The sequence below is a fragment of the Tubulanus polymorphus genome, chromosome 2, assembly GCF_964204645.1.
Source record: "Tubulanus polymorphus chromosome 2, tnTubPoly1.2, whole genome shotgun sequence".
NCBI classification, from domain to species: domain Eukaryota; kingdom Metazoa; phylum Nemertea; class Palaeonemertea; order Tubulaniformes; family Tubulanidae; genus Tubulanus; species Tubulanus polymorphus.
Window position 1 is genome coordinate 29,054,226 of NC_134026.1, and position 20,953 is coordinate 29,075,178.

General features: G+C 36.0%; 2 protein-coding genes across 6 annotated transcripts; both read left to right on the plus strand.

Moving 5' to 3' along the window:
- The first annotated feature begins 327 nt into the window (after nt 1-327).
- On the plus strand, nt 328-3,874 carry LOC141898604 (beta-ureidopropionase-like). The gene is made up of 12 exons (XM_074784596.1): nt 328-503; nt 1,307-1,566; nt 2,024-2,118; nt 2,204-2,288; nt 2,404-2,480; nt 2,546-2,600; nt 2,684-2,798; nt 2,882-2,963; nt 3,061-3,103; nt 3,180-3,247; nt 3,328-3,414; nt 3,498-3,874. Exons 1-12 carry the CDS (start codon nt 403-405, stop codon nt 3,579-3,581), a joined length of 1,152 nt encoding a protein of 383 aa, XP_074640697.1. The 5' UTR covers nt 328-402; the 3' UTR covers nt 3,582-3,874.
- A 3,027-nt stretch (nt 3,875-6,901) lies between these two features.
- On the plus strand, nt 6,902-19,809 carry LOC141899337 (CYFIP-related Rac1 interactor B-like). Of its 5 annotated transcripts, none has more exons than XM_074785585.1 (11): nt 6,902-6,951; nt 14,188-14,280; nt 15,068-15,189; nt 15,331-15,436; nt 15,654-15,790; nt 16,150-16,224; nt 16,318-16,437; nt 16,710-16,789; nt 17,088-17,214; nt 17,351-17,424; nt 18,147-19,808. In XM_074785585.1, exons 2-11 carry the CDS (start codon nt 14,208-14,210, stop codon nt 18,211-18,213), a joined length of 981 nt encoding a protein of 326 aa, XP_074641686.1. In that variant the 5' UTR covers nt 6,902-6,951; nt 14,188-14,207; the 3' UTR covers nt 18,214-19,808. The 5 variants fall into 5 exon arrangements, with proteins under 5 accessions (XP_074641686.1, XP_074641684.1, XP_074641685.1 ...); XM_074785583.1 differs by lacking the exon at nt 6,902-6,951 and adding an exon at nt 8,803-9,044 and having other exon boundaries at nt 18,147-19,809; XM_074785584.1 differs by lacking the exon at nt 6,902-6,951 and adding an exon at nt 13,564-13,683 and having other exon boundaries at nt 18,147-19,809.
- The last annotated feature ends 1,144 nt before the right edge of the window (nt 19,810-20,953 follow it).

The following is a 20,953-nucleotide window of genomic DNA, read 5'->3' on the forward strand; positions in this document are numbered from 1 at the left end:
GCTAGGATGTGTAAAAGTCTACACGATTAAACAATGTCAAAACCCTGTTTTCCATGTGGGTTTCATTGATTATCATCACTGACTTCTGCTGATACTTAGTTCTCTTTTCTGGTATTATCATAATTATCTTTGGTTGTTTTTGTAAGGTTATGTACCGGTAATTTTTACAGTTTATTTCGTACAATCGGTTAACCTTCAATCCAAATGGATATATAAGTATAATATACAGTTAATTGAATTGAATTGTAGCGGATGAGGAGGCTGTGGCATGTGAGTTTAAAACGGCCTTGAAAATGTGTGGTATTCCTACTTTCCGTTTCCGTTTTACTTCCGGGTTCACGATTTCTTGGGCCAGCTCATCTAGTTTGATCATAATCCTCGTTCACAGCAACTAACATAGCAATGTCAGGACATTTTGAGAGCATCGAAAAATCGTTGAGCACCCATCTTCCATGTGAAGAATTGGCTGAAGTCAAAAGGATTCTTTATGGCAAAGATTTAAGGTGGGTTGAGTTACTTTCAATTAATTCAATTCTGCACTTCTTCTTCACTTCAGTCAGTGCATCATCTAATGTCTATTTATTAATTGATGAGACCTGTTTTTCTGGGATATTTTGCTTACTTTTTGGGGTACATACCTCATTTATGTCTTAACAGAATGCCAAAAATCGCGGACAACAACTGAATATCCGATATATTTCCAGTTCTGTACCAATTAGATGGATTGGCAAAAAGACTCCTTAAGTCCAGTTGAATGAGAGAGAAAATCTTCCATTTTGTCAAATTTCTTGGATTTGAACATTGTTACCATGCCTACGCCACCCTGATTTAGTTGTTGAGACCCCACAAGAAAAATAACTTCATTTCGTAGGCATGGTGACAATGTAAAAATTCAAGAAATTTGACATTCGAGTTGATAGAAATTGGATTATTTCGAAAGGTACCTGTGTTAGTTTGTGAATTAAGCCATTAATTGTGGACTGAAGTGAATAGAAAATATATTTTTGAAGTGTTACTTTTTTCAACCGTGTTTTGGTCCTTGTCATCCCTAACGTTGGTATAAGCCCATCCGATTATAAAAAGCTTACCACCAACGATTAGGTAACTAACTATGCATCATCATGTCTAATTTATTGATTGATGATACTTCATATGTAAGATAGACCGTACGAATGTATGTATATATTTTTACAATAAACGCATATTTACAGACATGTAATCAAGTAAACAAAATCCTAGTCATAAAAAGTTAAAACGACCATCTTCATTATTGTTGTATCATCTTGACATTTCTTCTAATTGCTAGGAAATTCGAAATACCGGCTGCTGCATTGAGTTTGGCAACTGAGAAAGATTTTGAGCTTCAAGGATATTGCTTCGATGCAGTAAAAGAAGAAACCCGTCCGGCGCGTGAAGTTGTAGTCGGTGCCATTCAGAACAAAATCATTGCACCAACTACTGCATCGATTACTGAACAAAGAGATAAATTGATTCAGAGAATTAGTGAAATGATTGAAGCGGCTTCACTTTGCGGGGCTAATATTGTCTGTTTACAGGAAGCTTGGAGTAAGTATATGAGGTATAATCATTTACCCCTTAAAGGTTTCAATTGTTTTTTAATCTATTAACCGATAGTTTCAATTGATTGCACAAAATTCACATTGTTCACTTGTAACATTCTACCGTCCCTAGAGCTGCCATGTTTGTTTAGAATGAGGAGCCTCGATATCTATAGGATGTATAAATATGTCCAAACTGCTCAGTCGATACATGGACTTAAATATAAACCAAAATCACACAGAGAAAGAACCTACTTAATAGATATACAGTAGACTGGCCGAGTGTGATCCTATCAACTCGGATGTTTTTTTGAATATTTTTGTGACACTTTTTAAGAAATACATAACATCCAACTCGGATATCATCCTAGTTGGATACGGTCCGACTTGATCCGACTTGAGCGGAGTCTACTATGGGGTTTAGTACCAGCGTTTCTTATAAAAATCTCGCCTCCATTTTACAGCAATGCCATTTGCTTTCTGTACTCGTGAAAAGACTCCGTGGTGTGAATTTGCTGAGTCTGCTTATGATGGACCAACGACTAAAATACTGCAACAAGTAAATTTGGTGTCCATTGATTGCTGAATAGTGATTTTGATTTTAAGTCACTATCAAGTTTTTCAAATTGTTGATTTTGTTTCAGCTTGCTGTGAAATACAACATGTATATAATTTCTCCAATACTTGAACGTGATGAAGTACATGGAGATACATTATGGAATACAGCAGGTATTTGTTCTAATCTGTATACTACCTTCTGAACTGGTCCACAGCTTTGCACTCAAACACACTTCATTGCACCGATATAAGAAATAATATTACGTTGAAATTGTTGATTTTGTAGTCGTTATTTCAAATAATGGTAAAGTTCAAGGAGTCAGTCGAAAAAATCACATTCCTAGAGTTGGGGATTTTAATGAGGTAGGCCTGAGTGAAGATGGCTTAGTAACTGATTCCGTTTATATAATATATCCTTCTGTTTACAGTCAACCTATTACATGGAAGGAAATACGGGACACAATGTATTTCAAACACCTTGGGGTATGTTCACTTTTCACCAAAATTTTGATATATGTAAGTGACGCAAGTATCCTAGAAGTAATTGTATGAATATGGTGTTTTAGGAAAGATAGCTATCAATATCTGCTACGGACGACATCATCCTCAGAACTGGATGATGTATGGAGTGAATGGAGCCGAAATAGTCTTCAACCCATCTGCTACAGTTGGTGCATTAAGGTATGATAAATATCCCATTGAATAGTGGCATATATTTTTTGTATATTTCAACTGAGTTTTCTATTTGTTTGTGTTTATTACAGTGAACCAATGTGGGGGATAGAGGCCAGAAATGCTGCTATAGCAAATTCATATTTTACTGTTGCAATCAACAGAGTTGGCACTGTATGTACATGTATTTTTAACATTTTGAGATCTACGTACCTTCAGATAGGATAAACAATCTAATCATTCATATATTATTATAATCTACGTTTAACAGGAAGAATTCCCAAACGAATTTACTTCTGCTGATGGTAAGAAAGGTAAGTAGGATTAAAATGCCTGGTATCACTTTACATGATCTAAGATGAGAGACATGTCACGTATGATTTCTTTCAGCGCACAAAGATTTCGGTCATTTCTATGGGTCGAGTTATGTTGCAGCTCCTGATGCCAGCAGATGTCCTGTAAGTTTTCAAATCAATTGCAGATTGTGCTCTCAGAACATCTTCTGTTACCGTTTATATATACTTTTCATATCTTACAGGGACTATCACGAACTAGAGATGGACTGTTGATTACCAAAATGGATCTGAATTTATGTCGACAAGTGAAAGACAAATGGGGATTTAGGGTAAGTGATTTTTGGAGTTCGTCAATAGATTCAGTCTATGAACATATTGTATAAGAAAATATGTTTTCCTGTATATAATGTAGATGACACAAAGGCTGGAACTTTACGCAGATTCACTGAAGGAAGCAATAAAACCAGACTACAAACCACAGATTGTGAAAGAATAAATTTAATCGTTTGTTCGAGGACCAATAAACTATAAAATGTGCTACGTTGTAATGGACTGTGATAGTCAACTACTGAATTAAACAGAACCTGACAATTTATTCTATAAAACGAACATTGGAACAATTTAGATTTAAAGATTATCAATTGTGATTACAAGTTACATTTTTCATTGTAATCAATGAATAAATATAGATATTAAATCCTTTATTAGTAACTATTTCAGTCATGTATATTCTAACTCTATTTTAATGGTGCTTTTTTGAAGCAAGTTAGAAAGTAAAATAAATATGTATCGAATAAATAAATGTTAATAACATCTCTGTTTCTTATGATATATCATGGAGATGTTTGTGGAATTTCTGTCTCCGGGACAATCCTAATCGTATCGGTTTCTGCTGGTAGTTTTTCACTGGTAGATACTGTGGTACAACACAAGGCGCGTCATCTATTGAAATGAATACAGCATTTTAACTTCCATATGACCGGCTTCCAAAACTAAGGGAACAAACAATCAAATCAATACCTGATTTGGCTGATTGAAATATTCTCAGTGGAGCGTACTTCATATTTTCGGGCGATTCATCCAATGACATGACTTTGAGGTTAACATCTGCATGCAATTTAAGTAAAAGAACCAATTTTTGAAAACAATACTTTCATCGTTCTTCGGTCATTATCGGTAACTACCTTGTTGAGAAATTCCTGTTTGACTTGTACAAAGAGAAGAACCATACTCGTCTGATTCGCTGGCATCGCAAGAATAAACCGCACATTTATCTAGGAAAGAATGAATTAATGATATATGATTGTTACATATTTAATGATTTTTTTTTTTATTGTTTCGGTTTTCACCTGGTATCTGATCCTTAAAGATGGTAATATCCTGATCTTCATACATGTACTGTTCGTGTTGGCTGATATCAGTATCGGGAACTTCGTGATCGGATAACTTCGCTATTTTCAGACTGGAACTGGTCGGGCTCTCTTCGATGATGGCTTCTAATTTTCGCTTCTTCGGAGATTGTTTAAATAGATACGGGTCACATTTCTCACACAGTAAACTACGTCCGCGATTATCATGTTTATTTCTTGAAAGATAACTATCTTGACTGTGAATGAAATCCCAACTCCTCGGAATAGAAACAACAGATTCCTCCGCGATCACAGTCTGATGATCAATGTTTTTGATGTTTACAGCTTCGATTTCTTCGAGAAACGACGGGAATAATTCGGTAGAATTGGTTTGAATATCGCAGATATTCTGATTTCTGTACCATTCACTTGGATTCGAGGAACCAACGCTGCTCTTCATTTCACAAACTTCGTGATCGTCTCGTTCATCGATTTTATTGGTTTGGTATTCAGTAGCATTTGGCTGAGAATTATGACAGGTATATTTTGCTGGTCCCTCCTGGTAATGCACGTCTGAAACCGTGCACAACTCATTCGCCGTAATTATGTCTGGCTCAATAATATTTTCCGATTCCGTCGTTGTTTTTGTCGTGTCGTCAATAATCGAGGATTTTGGAATCCCTGCATCAAGTGTTATATCAGATTTATCAGTTATGATAGTGTCTGATTCCTGCTCTAATAATCTGCGCATTATATCAACATTCATAATGTTTCTAACGATGTCATGAATAATCAATGAATCTTCAGTTGTTTCTGTCTCTGGGATGACTGGGCTGTCTGATTCGTTAAATGTTTTTCCTGCGCGACTGTCTACGGTTTCTGTCGTGACGACAGACTCGTGGTTTTCCATCCCAGACTTCGGATGCAAAAATGATTCTGATTTTGATCCACAGCTATTTCCATTGATTTCCTCCGCTCCCGATATCACTCCATCTAATTCAGATCTAACGTCATCTGTTTCTCTATTTAAATCTTTCTCAATTGATAGATCCACTGATTCTGTCTGGACGAATGCACAGATCTGCTTTGGTTCAATAGCTGTCTTATTACCGACATGTTGGACCATGAGTTCAGACGAATCTAGTACATCCGTATTTGAAATAAACTGTTCAACATCTTCGTTTATCTTTTCGTGAATCTTCGCTGTAACATTTTGTCCATTCTGTTGTACATCATCTAACATTTTCAATTCTAAGCTTGTCTTAATGCCTTCCATTATTTCTTCAATTATTCCCACATATTCTTCCGATAAATTCTGGAAGTTTTCTTCGTCAATTTCCTCGGTAACCGACTCAAGCGTTCTATCATCAATTTTGATATTAACTGCATCGATCATCTCTGTCAAAATCACCGTAATATCTCCATCATCTGGCGACCACGAATTATCCCTTTCTTCTATTCGTTCTGGTGAATACGTTATCAATTGATTGCACTGTGATGAGAAATGAACGTTCAAGTTTCTGTTTGGAGATGTTCGAAGTTCCGAAACTTGTTTCAAACAGCTAGGTCTATAAACTTCGTCATCCTGGGAGCTGAATAAATCACCGGATAAATTAGGTTCTGTTGTATCATGTAGTTCAGATTTAGATACATCAATTTCATCTAATTTTGGGTTGAATAAACCTCCGGTCATTTCTGCTATAGATACAAATTTTGCTTGGTCAAACGAAGCTGAAATAATGGACATGAATAAGCATGTAGACTGTAGATTCATTCGCCTGACTGGTAATTTCACTGATGAGACCCGAAGTTCGAACCCTTGATGGGATTGCATACTACTAGTAGCTGAAACGATCTGATTAGGCTACATTATTCTGGGCTGCCACGGGTTGCCTCTTGGACAATGATTGGTTTATTTACATCCATGCAAGAAATTGAAGGGAATTTTAATATGTTGTAGATGGTAAGAATACATATTTTATTTACCAAACTCGGCGTTTGTAGAACTCGCGTGAATTTCTTCTAGGAGTGAATTATTCTGAACACCAAAAGGTAGTTGAAAGATATTCACTATTTCTTCTCGATCCATGTTTCAACCTGTAAAGACAAATAATTTTCATTTTCTAAATGACACAATATCTTATTCCTAGAATCTTCACACCCGGCATAATCCCGCAGTAGACTAGAGACCAGCGCCTGCTGCCATCTAGTGATGAGTGACAGACGCTTGAACTTCTAGCGTTAGGAGGGCTTTTAAATTGGCTGCGATAGGCCCATAGCAAGTAGCCGATTGTGTTTTGATTTACAAATCGTCCACGATCTCAGAGGTAAGTAAGACCGGTTTCTAGCGTGCAGTTATACTAATGAAATGTTACAAATTAATGTAACCTAAAAACAGGTTCTTCATTAAGTGTCAAAAATCGCGCTGAACTATGGGAATTTTTGCCATGACTTCTGGGAAAAAGGAAGCCATTTTAAACCCGGAAGTGATTGTTGTATTTTAGGAAAATTGGAAAGGTAAAAATTGTTCCTTTATTTAACTTGTCAGGTCATTAGCCACGAAATAATTCAGCCTCAACTCGTACAATGACAATTCACTAAATCTCGAACTGATGTCTTGACAAGAAGATTAACAGCAAGTCACCTGATAGATAACACGAGCCCAGCATTTTATTTTTATTGTCAGCAGTAGTAGTAGCAGTCAGTACAGTACTCTCCTCACTCGACTCGACACTCCTCAGACCTCAGTGTCTGTCTCCATGACCCTGGCCTAGTACATGCCTCGCTCGGCTCAACCCCCACAATCAAAACTGTAATATTTCCAATGTCTATAACAATTGCACATTAGTACAGAGTGACGAGTGTTGACCGGTGTTAGTTCTTATAGACTTATAGACTGACTGGCGTGAATCCGTAAATTTGATTCCTGGACAAATTAAATTGATTAGGGTAGGCCTCATAAGAGTAAGACTGATCTTGCTCAAATCCCTTATTTGCATATGTTTGGTATTTTCCCTTCATGCCTTCTCGGAGGTGTCTAATAGCCTTACTAGAATCATCAATTCATGCAAATATAAATTTGTTCAGTACTCGAACCCAAACTACAAAAGATACACATGTCATATGGGCCTAACACCTGTAGACTCAACCAATTTCTCGATTACCAACACTTATTAATGTGCATTGGATACATTATGGTTTTTGCCCCAGTCCAGTGTCCTGTGAAATTAGGATTGATTAGTTCAGTTAAAGTGGGTGAACGAACTGCTCAGCGACAGTATGCTGCTTGGCTCAAAATAGCAATAACATCTGTTTGCCTTATGTTTGACACTACTGATCCCAGCCAGGCTGACCCTGGTTACTTTTTGATTCAGATTGGATCCTCTAATTGATATGTGCATAATTTGATTAAATGTAAACAACATTGACAGGAGTTCTCATTATTGTATCTACGTCAATGCTTTTTGGTCGGAGACAGGATGAAACTAACTACATGGTTTTGAATCCGGCCCCGGTCTCATAGATTGGGTATCAAAGTTATCCCTCTACTAGGGGTAAATCCTCAATCACAATCACCGTAGTAACAATACACAACATGGTAATATGACAAGGACTATTATACAGCCATATCTATATAACTTGGCCCTTGTATCTTATCAAGAGAAATATGGACGAAGTAATGATTATTTCTTTGTCACTTTGAACTGCAATGTTTTGATGAAAATACCTGTATCAATTTAGGAGATTTTTGTATTCTTTGGGTAGAAAAAAGAGCTTATTTCGGGCTGTTATTAGTTTTGAAGTCAACTTGAAAGCTAGTTCATATTTTTACATAGAAATGTTCCATTTGCTTAATGCTAGTATTTTGAGGTTCATAAATGGTCTGTATAGAGAATCTCAGTGACACAAGAGAAGTCGTTTTTCCCATTGAAATTTTTTAGTCAAAAAAGTCAATTATTTGATGAAAAACCTGCGATCTATTGAGATATAATTAGTTACCATGAATCCTGGAATACGGAAGAGATATGGGAATAATTATGCGCAGCGCTTTTGTGTCTAGGTGATGGAAAATATCACCAATATTCTGTCATTATATCTGACCTGAATTTTTGAACTATGATATTTTTGTCAATTTCTTTTTTTTTTGATATATGAATTCTGACACACCGTTCACACCAGAATGTAAAGAGCTATAGCGGTGTGTGATACTTGTGGGTTTTTATGTCGCTGTCGGATTTGGTTTTATATGGAAAACGCTTTTGATATTGCCAGTGAAATTATCATACTCGTAAAAATATGTGATGTGACTAGAGAGAGAAGTGTGATATACTGTGTGCCTATGTGTGATTTATCGAGGTATCACTAAATCAATGATTTTTCAGTTTCCCACTTGATCGATCATTGACCAATCGCGTGACGAATCAGTCTGTTATAAGACTGTTGTTGAAGAACGTGTAATCTATCTATCCAATAGTTTTATCATCGTGAGTAGCTGGTGCTGCTGGCGACTGAATGTTAGCTACAGTCAGCAGTCTGTGTGTCAGTCAGATAGTACTGTGAGCAGTTATTTACAGGATACATCATGGCTGCAGTTTGTGGATGTGGAGTCAGTGAGTAGTAGTAATAGTTATCAAATAGTTTCAGGATTCCTGAAGTACAGTAGTCGAACCTAGGTTAAGTCTCGTCACGATTTTTAAGTCGCAATTTCTATTCCCATTCCATTTACTAAGTGTAAGTCATCATTTGGAATAAGTCGTCAACATAATAATCGTCCCTGCTATGACGACTTAAACTAAGTTTGATTGCAGCAAATCTATATTTGAAATTTTTTAGGATTTTGAATCTTAAACAGAATTTCTTGTAAAACGTGTATAGTAGGAAGGAATGTAACAATGAATGTTGTTGTTGTGGTTGAGTAATAGAAACAGATGTTTCTGTTAATAGCTTCAGAATCTTTTAACTACCAGAATAAACCACCGACTGATTGAATATACTATTGACTGATGTGTAGCCTTCAAAATAAACAGATTTAAAGTGAAATTTACATTGAAATACAGATAGGTTAGCCAAGGAATTTATATCTCATTCTTATATCACACATTAGCCTACAGTGGACAGGAATGATAAGAATTATATCTAGCCCTATAACAAATAATAGGAAGGTTTTATAGTCGCTTACCTTGTTATTGAAATTAGTACATGGATAGGCTTCTGTCTAAATTTACACAACATTCAGTTGGATAAACAATGATTTATAGTATTTTTTGTACTACTACAGATTTGTTCATATAATGCGTATCCATTTTTCACTGCTGTAACGTTGCACATTGATTTTGCTAAGTTTTTTTTTTGCTTGAGTAAATATTGTTTCCACTCAGAAGAGTCTGGTGCCGAGTAATTTCCTGACACGTTGTATATCTAAGGCTCAATGCTCATAGAATGTTTTCAGGGGATTATTGAGTTATCTTTGTCCTTCGTACTCCATTGATGGTCAGTAATTTCGTGATGATCTTTCATAGATCTATTCTGGTTATAGTCGTAGTTATTCGGTTTCCTACATTTCCTCACAGGTTAGAATAACTTCAAAGTATTTCTTTCATCATCTCGATTTCATCTGATTTACTGTATCTGTCTCTACTTCTGTACAGCTAATTCGAGAATAAACATAGTTTTATTTTTCCGCTGAAATATGTAACAGTATTCGCTGCTTGTAACTGATTGGATGTAGGTTGATAATATTCATGTAATAGTTCATCCGATGAGGGAGAGTTGCATACATGGAACAGTCTGATTTCACAATAGGTTTCATTACCGAACACCTTTGTCGTTGTCTTTGTGTCGCTGGTGAGCTAGTTGAAGTGGAATCAATCTTTTGTTCTCATCCAGTTAATCTTCGAGTGACAGAAATAGCTGTCTCACTCTCATGAGGTTCGATTACGAGTGACAGAAATAGCTGTCTCACTCTCATGAGGTTTGAGTTCAGTTCAATAACGGGATATGTTTATTCTGATATTGCTGTAATACGTGTGAACACCAATGCATGACGTGTCCATTCATGCATTTCTATTGTATATCAGGAATTCATATTTCATTGGAATTGTCTCGTTTTTCATACAGATTCAGACTGATGAAATAAGATGATTTCCCTCTGTAATATTCTAGACTAGCAGATGATTTTAGATAATGTAGAAAATCCCATAAGAAATCCACAGAAAGATGAATAGAGAGGTTTATACTTCATAATCCTGTTGTATTCGTAAGGATAATAAAGTCGAAACGATGAATACATTACTAAATCAAGGAAACGTTTTTGCCTTCATTTTTTCATTCTTAGTGTGAGATTTTCTATATTATGGTAGAATTATGGTGTTTCATCAATGATGGTTTCACTGCAATGTTTATGATTCTAGATGATTAAATTCTGATAAACCTGTCACTTGTATCCACGATTATTATATCTAACGCCGGCCTACTTGAAGAATTGTAAGTGTTTAAATGACTCAGCTCAATTATTGTATTGTGTCATTTACCTAAATGATGGAGGGTTCTTTAGTGTCTGCTCTTAACTTTCATATCTACTACTCTGCCATACTATTAGCTCTTATATCGTCCAATTGCTATAAAACATACATTTTAAAGTGGATATTGCGGCATATGCCGCGTAAGGATCATTAAAATGCTAAACATTGTTCATTCCAATGAATCTTTAGTGAAAGTTTTACAGTTTCCCTAGTGTAGCCTACATTGATCGCGTGTGGATTATTGAGATGATGGTTTGGTGGAATTTCACATTGGAATTCCGGCGTTGTGCATGTATGTAGATAGACCTGGGTATGCATCTGAGGGAATATCAGTTCTGACAGACTGTCGAATCATTAAAAAACATTCTGTTCATTCTATTAGACATGCTGAAAATATCCTCCACGCTCTCAATCGTATAGGCCTAGATAAAAAGCTTCTATTAGATATGTGTTGTTTGTTGAGATACGGAAGAAAAATAAAATGATGCTCAGTGATATAACATCAGCTAGAGGTTTATTCCGAATCCAGGTGCATCATCTTTCATCTACAGTAAATTGCTTTTTAGATGAGTAAATTTTCACATGTTTCCACCATTGCTCGTATCGAAAGAGACAGGTATATAAATACACTACAAACTCAATCCTCTGATCGAACCGTATAAAAAGTACATAGAATTGAGGAAACGCTGATGCATTTATCCTGAGTTGTATATATCTCCCAAATGATGTCCATGAGAATTTTGTGTGTTCGAGCAATTAAATCAATTACCATATATTGCGACTCCCAGCAGTCGTTCAGTGAATAAACTTCAATATACATCAACTTACACCAGTCCCAGGAGTCACTCTACCCTCCCTTTATATAACATCATTTCCAGCATGTGAGTGACTGTTTATATATGAGCTTTCTGTGGTCCCTTCACATTTCTTAATGATCTCAGTGGGAGAATGAGAGGGTTAAGTAGTTTTGTATCGGACAACCGAGACAGCTGATCGTTGCTGTATTGCGGCATCATTTGATTGATTAACGGAATCTGTTTATCTGACAGAAATTACATCCGATATCCAATATATAGCGTTCCTCATTGTTTACCGTAAACCTATTGTAATCTACGTTTGATGATTAAAATCGAATTCCTTTCCATGTTTTCAAGGACACGGAATGGAATCTTAATTAAAATTCTTGAAGATATCGACTTTACAGAGCATACTGCCTCCAGAGACATTGTGCAGTAATTTGGAAGGTGTTCAGAATATTGATATTACTATTTTGTGAGTCATTTTCCGGGGCTGTCAAATTTTGATCAGATGGTTGCGATAGATCGGACCTAATAATGTGACGTGGTTGAGGGGACACTGCATATGGAGCTATTTGTGTAGAATGTCTTGTAGAATGTTCAGTATGTAGGGTTGAATGAGAGTGAAGTGTCAACTGAGTCACTATAAGCCACCAGTTGCTTGATTTATCTGCGTAGGAACTTTGAGTCATAGTTCTCACTTCACTGATAAAATCTTTTTCATTATTAGTGATGTTCGCTTGTGGCGGCTGTTTTCACCACAAAATCTAAAGACTACCTAGCAGCGTTATTGTATAATAATACAGAAAACAAAACAGGTGTTCAGTTAAGAAAATCAGAAGTTTCTCGTGGCATTTATTTATTTTCTTTCACGCGTCGAAATGATAAACCAACTGTTTTCCGAGGATGGTATCTTTCTTTCGAGTGTATCAAAATATAAACCTCCCTCTGGTGAATGATATGATAGTTGAATGTCATTCTGTCTGAATACGTTGACTGTTTGAACCGGATGTCCCTTAATGATAGATGATATTTATCATTAATCGTTGTCATGGAAATCTCTACGTTGTTTTCAGCCCACATACAGTCATCGGATAAGTCGTCGCATTGCTTAAGTCATGTTACTTAAGTCGTCACATTATTTAAGTCGTCATTGTCTTTGAGTCGCGATTAGTATTTCCAAATCATTTTTCTAAGAGTAAGTCGTCATATGATGGTCGTTTCGACTACGACGACATAAGCGACTTAACGCTTGACCGGATGAGAATCGTCGGTCGATCGATACAGAAATATCGTCGTCACGAGACGGAGAACGGTCTCCGGATATCGAGCTCAGTGTCACCAGCGCTGCGGCATCTGCAATTTGCCGTCGACTGTTAACACTTGAGATTAACAGCGATGATACTTCATTGTTGACTGAACGGTCGTGAAGTGTAAAATCTGGCGACACGATGAACAGCGTGTTCGGTAAATGTCAATGAGCGATGTCTTCTAGTTTGTAATACTCATATTCCTCGGTGCACATTTTCCGATATAGATTGATTTTACTACTAATACCTAGTCTGATTATCTAATAGAATGAGTCATCTACGTCTACCCCATATAGTCTGTCATATCCTAATTTCATCGTAATTGATTAGAAGCGATTAGTTGTAATTCATGCACAGATTCTATGTCGGGACTGTTTTTTGTTGTTATTTAGCTGCAGTATTATGTATAGTATAGCGAGATATGGGGGCTATAGGGGCAGCTGGGGTCATGCGGGCAGTAGAACCATTCATCAGGTCTTTATTTCATTTTCAAAAAAAAATATCCTTTTTTTCTCGTAGTCGGGAAATATTTTCTGTTTAGGCCCCGAGGGTTCAATAAGGCTAGGGATACAATCCTGAACGGATTATAAATATATTTCGCTGTTATGACTTGTTTTCTCGGTGAGTTCGCTCGACTCGAGGTTTCGTCTCTGTAAGACATTAAAGCTCCGGGTTATGATGTGATTATTACCTGTAGATAGTTCGAATTAACTCTATTAACCGTACATATCGGTGGCATGTTAATGAGATATTTCGACTCCACCTGACTTGTATTACATGAATCATGCTGATATACCAGTTATAAAGCTCGAATATAAACCAGGAAGCTTTTTATTCTGACGCACTGTTTGATATAAACACCACTGACTATACGCGCTAAAGGTCTGTTTTTTGATGTTGAGATATATATATATATATGCCTATTATTTGGGGTGTTCACTTAACGGAGCAAAGTTTAGTAAAGATTATAGTGTTCTCTGTGTGTTACAATCATATAGAGTGTGATATTTGATTTTTTTCGTCGGTAATAATATTTGATTGCCAATCCTGATAATTCATGTAGTCGCTGTCTGGTTGGTTTAACGTGTTTACTGAGTGTTGATATATATTTCGTTTACATTTCAGCTGCATGTGGCCCTCCAGTGATGGGCAATTTACTGAAAGTTCTCTCCAACAAGGAGGAGAGCGTGAAATTCGATGTATTCGTCGACTTTGAAAGTAAGTTATGAAAACCATGATTCACATCGGCTTTTCCTCCATCGACTCGAACTTTGAGTATTCATGTGTATACACTGTGTACATATAGATATCAGATTATTACAGATTAGAAAATTCAAGGGAAATTGTTGTTATTGTATAATTCTCGTTTAATGTAAAAGGTCGAATAATGATTTCCGGATTTCCCCAACTTCTGTTTGCGAGTAACAGGTATTTCTTTGTAATGAAGTGTTATAGGATGTATTGAATAGTTACTTATAGAACTGAACCCGTACAATCGGCGTGATTATTGCTAGAATTACATACAACTTTATTCGCTACAATTCATCGTTTTGCGCTTCTTTTGTTTGAACGAATACCGCGAGAAATTGAGAAATAATTGAACGATTTGCGAAAGTGTCGTGGCATCAATTTCGGCGTCGTTACCGCGAACAGTTGAATGACTATTGAAGTAAATGCAGTTTGTCGGATATTCCTATTTCGATGGCTTATCCACTTTCCCCGATACTGAAACAGAAATTAAAGTAGGCGTTATTTATCGATCTCCGTCAAATATAGACGGCGACTTGATTTGATGAAAAATTCATGGCGAATATTTCTTCGTAATGAAAGAAGATTGTCTCGAGGGCAGATATTCACCATTTCACATCTATAAACGATTTGTTTCTTATCCAATTTGTGTTATATGTTTCCTATAGGCTAGAAATAGAATCGTCATCTTGTACGAATATGAGTTCATGTAATTTGTCTTAAAAAGGTTGATGTTATATTTCTGACTATTTTACAGATTGTAAACCGACTGAGTCTGAGATTGAAGTTTGGGAACAAGTTGAAAGTGTACTTACAGAAGCTCTAGATATTCTCAATGATTTACAACACTATAAAGGTGCTTCCAATGAAATAAAAGATGTAAGTTATAGATAAGTATTATAGTGTTTAAATACTGCTATGTATTAAAGGATATGCGTATAAAACTGATTGTTGTCAATTTATGATTAAATGTATTACAAATAATTGAGTAAAATTGTTAGTACGGATTCTTAATTTCAGGCAATATCAAATCCAAAGAAAGAAGAACTACAGGAGAAAGCTTGGCTCGTTGTGTTTCCATTGGTTTCCAAGTTAAAACGATACTTTGAATTTTCGATACAATTTGGTAAGACTAAGAGCTGATGTTGATATTGATACGACCAATTCCACTAATTGAGTCTTGTAATGCCATCATGTTCGAATCCCTGCCAAGGGAGCATGTGTGTACTAGGGCAGGGGTTTGTGCTGTGGTGGCCTCAAGATGCCATTTAGGTTTGAATACCTCCTGGAGGAACTGCGAAAATGGACTCGTGGTTTAATGTTAAGTTGATATTGTTTTACAGAAAGTATTATCAGTCAATTGCTGGGTGTCTTATGTAATAACGAAATGACTTCCAAGGAACATTTAGAAAGTCAACAGGCTCTGTTCAAGCAGTTTGCTCAAATATTGGACTTTACGATGAAATTTGATGATCTGAAAGTAAGTTTATCGGAATTTACATCTCGGGCTGATTTTGGAGATCAGCCACACTCAAACTACGTCATTCAGAATGTTCTTGATTTAGTCCGTCAAACTAACCAATAATATAGTTCCAGGTCGGTTCTAATGTAAGAAAGTGAATAGGAACTTTCATTGCCTGTCAATCACAGTATTGCGTTAAGCTGGACCAGTGATTCCAGCTGAATGAAACAAGCGTGTGAAAGCACAGCATTGATTTGGCCCATTCCTTGTATGGGCCAAATTTGAGATGACTAACATAACTAGCAATAGTGTGAACACGGCTATATTTTAATGAATTATTGATGAACACTGATGTATGTATTGCTGTTTTCATTTAGATGACCATTCCCGCCATTCAAAATGACTTCAGTTTCTATAGACGAACTCTTAGTAGAATGAAAATGGCTAATGAGGTAAAAAAAATCATTCCTGATAAGTTCCTTGTATGGGGTCTGATTGCTGGAAGATTTAGTGTAAACAATGATTTTCAATTTCTACATTAATAGGAAGAGCTACAGAATTTAGTTGTTTCAAATGAAATGGCTAATCATATGTCATTGTTCTATGCACACGCGACGCCGATGCTGAAAGTATTAAGTGACACGACCACTAAATTTGTTGCTGAGGTTAGTTGATTTTTATTCTCCATGTATATTTGGATCTACGCACATTTTGTAACCAGATTCAATTGCACAGTTGTAGCTTATGACATGTTCTATGATTGTGGCCAGTTTCAAGGTAATCAGTTTATGTTCACCTGGGGCATATGATATTGAAATTGTCAGATTGTCAAGCTTCTTAAGTGCCTGTGTGGGCATGGTGTTCCTGGACCCTAGTTATTTAATGTAATATTGTATTGCTGTAAGCTCAAACCACACTTTCTTTGATCTCATTTCAGAATAAAGATTTACCTGTACAGAACACAACTGACTGCTTAAGTACAATGGCGAATATTTGCCGAACTATGTTAGAAAATCCGTAAGTTTCATGTATGTCAAGAATTAAGTCAGGCTAATAGCCAAAGGGGTGCGATTGGTGGGAACAGAAGCGCAAGGTCCACATTTTTCCAAAATACTACCTCTTGAATAGAAATTTTTTCTTAGCAATGAGAAATACTAGCAAGGTCTAGTGAGTGACTACAGTGAATGACTTCTATTGACAATTTTTTCAAGAAAATTAGGGAGCATTGTAGCCTCGGGCACTCGTCATGTCCACTTTCATGATTAGGACAGCGTTATGGTTACGTAAGGCTTGTAAGATTTGATCGTATTTACAGGAAATACAGCAGTCGATTCCAGAATGAAGAGACGTATTTGTTCTGTTTCCGAGTTATGGTTGGAGTTATAATATTATACGATCATGTCCATCCAGTCGGAGCATTCGCCCGATCTTCTAATATAGATGTAAGTGTGTTTTGATCTCTATTTGTTCAGATGGCAGCACTTTATGAGAGATTTAATCCGTGCTGCCACCTCTTATTTATGAATTGAACTATTAGAAAGCATGCCTTGCACTTTCTGTTTTTGTATGTGTTTATAGATGAAAGCTACAATCAAATTGATTAAAGATCAACCAGAACAAGGACGAATGGAAGCACTGCTAAATGCATTGAGGTAGGAACTAGATTTTCTATATGTTATAGAATTTAGTTTGTTCTTATACAGGCGTCAGTCAAAAACCTGAACCCCATCTCAACCCCGTCTGAGCCATTTGATATTTCTTCATTCACCATACATAAGGCATTCGAGCAGGATTCACAAGCTAGGGGGTAGTTGTGAGTCAGGCATACTACCATGATAAGATTTTAGCCAGTTCAAATGCGCGCATTCAATATTTGTAGCATTTTGTGTGATGATGACGTCATGTCAAAACACAGTCCCATGTTTCAAATGGTACTGGAATACAATGGTGATTAAATTGTATCCAAGTCCTGACAATGTCACTTTGCGTTTTTATTCTCACATTTGATTTTTATACGTACATTCGATTCGATCAAATTACGAAAATTAAGGACTATCATTTCGTAAGGGAATCGATATAAATACGATATAGTGCAGCAAACAACAGGCAAACCTGTTATCGAATACCAGTTGTATGCAATCGTATACGTGAGATGGAGGTCTCAGGTCTTTTATTGACGGCTGCATTAGTTTAGTCTACTATTTGCTGTTTGTACACATAGGGTATAGGTGCGATATCATTAAGCAAGTATTATTTTCTAAGAAATGAAAGTAATATTTGATGTAAATACGTTTTTAGAATCATAGACTGTCCGAGTTGTTTCTATTAGGTGCACGATGATGCCGCGTTTGACAAGGTTTATTTATTCTTGCAGATACACGACTAGACATTTAAATGATGAAACTACGTCTAAAACTATCAGAAATTTGTTACAACTGTAAATGATAACGATACGGTTGTTTCGTCGTTTATACTGCTTAGTGAAGATTGCAATAGTTATCGATATAACGTTCGAGGTAGAGTCTTCGGATTGATGTGAGCGCGGTAACGCTCATACGTGCAACGTTCGGATTATAAATCATATAACTTGGATTAGAAAACGCGCATTCGCGAAAAATTCGGATTTACATATATAATTTATCGACATACGATGGATCGCGCTTTACGGTGTGGTGTTAGAAACTGGAATTAATTCTCAAGGATTTTAATGGTCACAATTGACTTAACTGACTATAAGTGATTCCCGATGATGTGACAGACCTCTCCAGCCATTACTCGGAGATATCAATGAATTTTCATTCATTCGTATGCGAAAGCAGATAATGAGACCTTAAGTTTCTTAATGGTACTTCATGAATTTTTCGGTAGAATGAAATTAAAAGATGATTGTTTGATTCCCAATCTCTTAAAAAAAAGAATGTTTCATCTGTGATGTTCATAATTATATGAATAATTAATTAAGCGGCAGTTTTGAAGGGTCACTCATTGGTGCTCGCTCGAGCGCTTAGTTCTCTTAAAGCTAATATCTGATATAATATAGACACTTGCGCCACCTATAATTTGTCTCAATTGGCAGCTTGTTTAAGTTTATGAATGAATTATAACCTGATTTGTTTGTTGTGAAATGATTGATATTTCTTCTGGTTCGATGATTATGTTTGTATGATTTCGTGGTGGTATCTCACAGTAACTGTATCTGTAGCTTTGTGAACTTTCTTTCTCTCTTTCTGAAATATTTGATAAGTCTTATTAACGTTTGAGGCACCGCTTGGGTTTATCAATTGTGTCAAACTTTGAATTTAAAGTCATTTGCTGAGCAGCAACGCGTTAGATACATATCGATTTAGATAGAGTAGCTTTGATGAATGTGTTCATTCTTGATCTCGTTAAAGTCTTTAAAGTCTTCCTGATGGCTTTTCATGACATAAAACCCTCTTTTCTTCCAGCTTAGTTCTTTCTTTGAGATGTCGCCATGAATCTGATTGAATTGTCAATTACGTTGTTGTTGTTCTGTGAACTGTGCTAACATGTTTTATACGTTCGTTTAATTAGTAATATTTGATTAAAAATCGTCTAAAAATCGGGCATTCAAAATATATCTATCGACTGTTATGAAATGTCCGCGTGGGAGGTGCTGCCATCTGTTAACTCGAAATTAAACTATGCTTCACTGGCATCATCGATCTACACAGTTATATTTAATATGATGATTATAATATCTAGCATAATCTTGTTTCTTAATCTGCATTTGTGGAAGATTATTGTATACCGAATTGTTGTTTGACGACCAAATACTAGAAAAATCTTACGTATCAATGAAAAATATGTTTGTAATATGCAAGACATGACATACACTTCCATAGTGTATAATAGAGAGGTTTAGTTCCCATCTGAATTGCTGAAAGTTAAAATATTAATAATATGATATTTATAATTATGTGTTGTATATTTGTGATAATGAGTTGTAATTATTATTATTTATATATTCTGTCAGTTTTTTTTGTACAAATCTTAATGATTAATAATAATGATATGATAATGATGATGATGATGATGATGTGGTGGAATGATTTTATCTCTTCATCTCACGCGTTTATTGATCATCGATTATTCGTCAAGGCCAGTATTTATGTAAAGATTGATTTATTGGTGTGAAGTAGTGACATCTGTCTTGGACCTTCGGAACTAAATATCCAGTAGTGCACATAACCCTATCGACCGAGGTTACGCGGTCATGTCCTGACAGTCAAGAGAGTTGAAAATGACACTGTTCTCAAAAGCTATTGGAAATATCCCCAGGACTTGATTGATTGAGCTTTGACCGATAAAAGATGAACAGTTTATTGTTATTTATTATCTACAATAAACAATCCAAACCGACCAACAACACAACATTCAAACCACATGAGGATTTAATGTGGTTGTAAAGTGCAGAAATTGCTGTGCGGTTTTACTATAAACCAATGATTGATATGCCTTCATGTGAAAGACTACTGTCCATTGAAACTGTGCCTAGAGAATCTAAAGTGACACATAAAGCTGTCATGAGGAAAGAAGATTATCCATAGAATATGTTGAACTGTCTACGGAATTAACCATTAATAGTTGCTACATGTATAAGGCTCTGGTCATGAAGAATACATGTAAAATTTTGCTGATTCTTTTTTGAGAGAGGTGAATCCCCCCCCCCGTCCCCGTCCCCTACGGAAATGAAGTTAGATCAGTTATTATAATCAAGAGGAGACTGATGTATTATAATCAAGAGGGAACTGATTAATCTAAAAACTCATTTATTTCCGCATAACTTTTCTTTTTATTTATTCTGCTTTCAAAAATTGATTTTATCTTCTCTTATCATATTTGTTTGCGATAAAAATATGTTTAAATCCTTTAAAAAAAGTGAGTAACCACATGTTTTTTTCAGATCATGTTTCCCAACTCTGAACGATTCCTTGAAATATTTGCTTTCAGAGAATTGATTTAACGCAGGTGAAATTATTTAGTATTATCCGCGAGCCTTATTCGTGCAACTTCTGAATGTTTGATGTTTGAAATAGGAGATTTTGAATAAATAACCAGTAAAGAGGTGGGAGGTGGTTTTACTGAGAGGTATTGTAGAGGTATCTTAGACGCCTGGAATTCTGTCATATTTCTATATAATGATTGATTCATTCATTGTGT

What these genes read in the sequence shown, in the direction of transcription:
- LOC141898604 (XM_074784596.1), top strand. Translation starts at nt 403, where the DNA reads ATGTCAGGACATTTTGAGAGCATCGAAAAATCGTTGAGCACCCATCTT. An exon ending in CTGTTTACAGGAAGCTTGGA is followed by an intron (nt 1,567 to 2,023) that starts GTAAGTATATGA and finishes TCCATTTTACAG; the next exon opens with CAATGCCATTTGCTTTCTGT. An exon ending in TACATTATGGAATACAGCAG is followed by an intron (nt 2,289 to 2,403) that starts GTATTTGTTCTA and finishes TTGATTTTGTAG; the next exon opens with TCGTTATTTCAAATAATGGT.
- LOC141899337 (XM_074785583.1), top strand. Translation starts at nt 9,017, where the DNA reads ATGGCTGCAGTTTGTGGATGTGGAGTCA. An exon ending in TGAAATTTGATGATCTGAAA is followed by an intron (nt 15,791 to 16,149) that starts GTAAGTTTATCG and finishes GTTTTCATTTAG; the next exon opens with ATGACCATTCCCGCCATTCA. An exon ending in GCACTGCTAAATGCATTGAG is followed by an intron (nt 17,425 to 18,146) that starts GTAGGAACTAGA and finishes TTATTCTTGCAG; the next exon opens with ATACACGACTAGACATTTAA.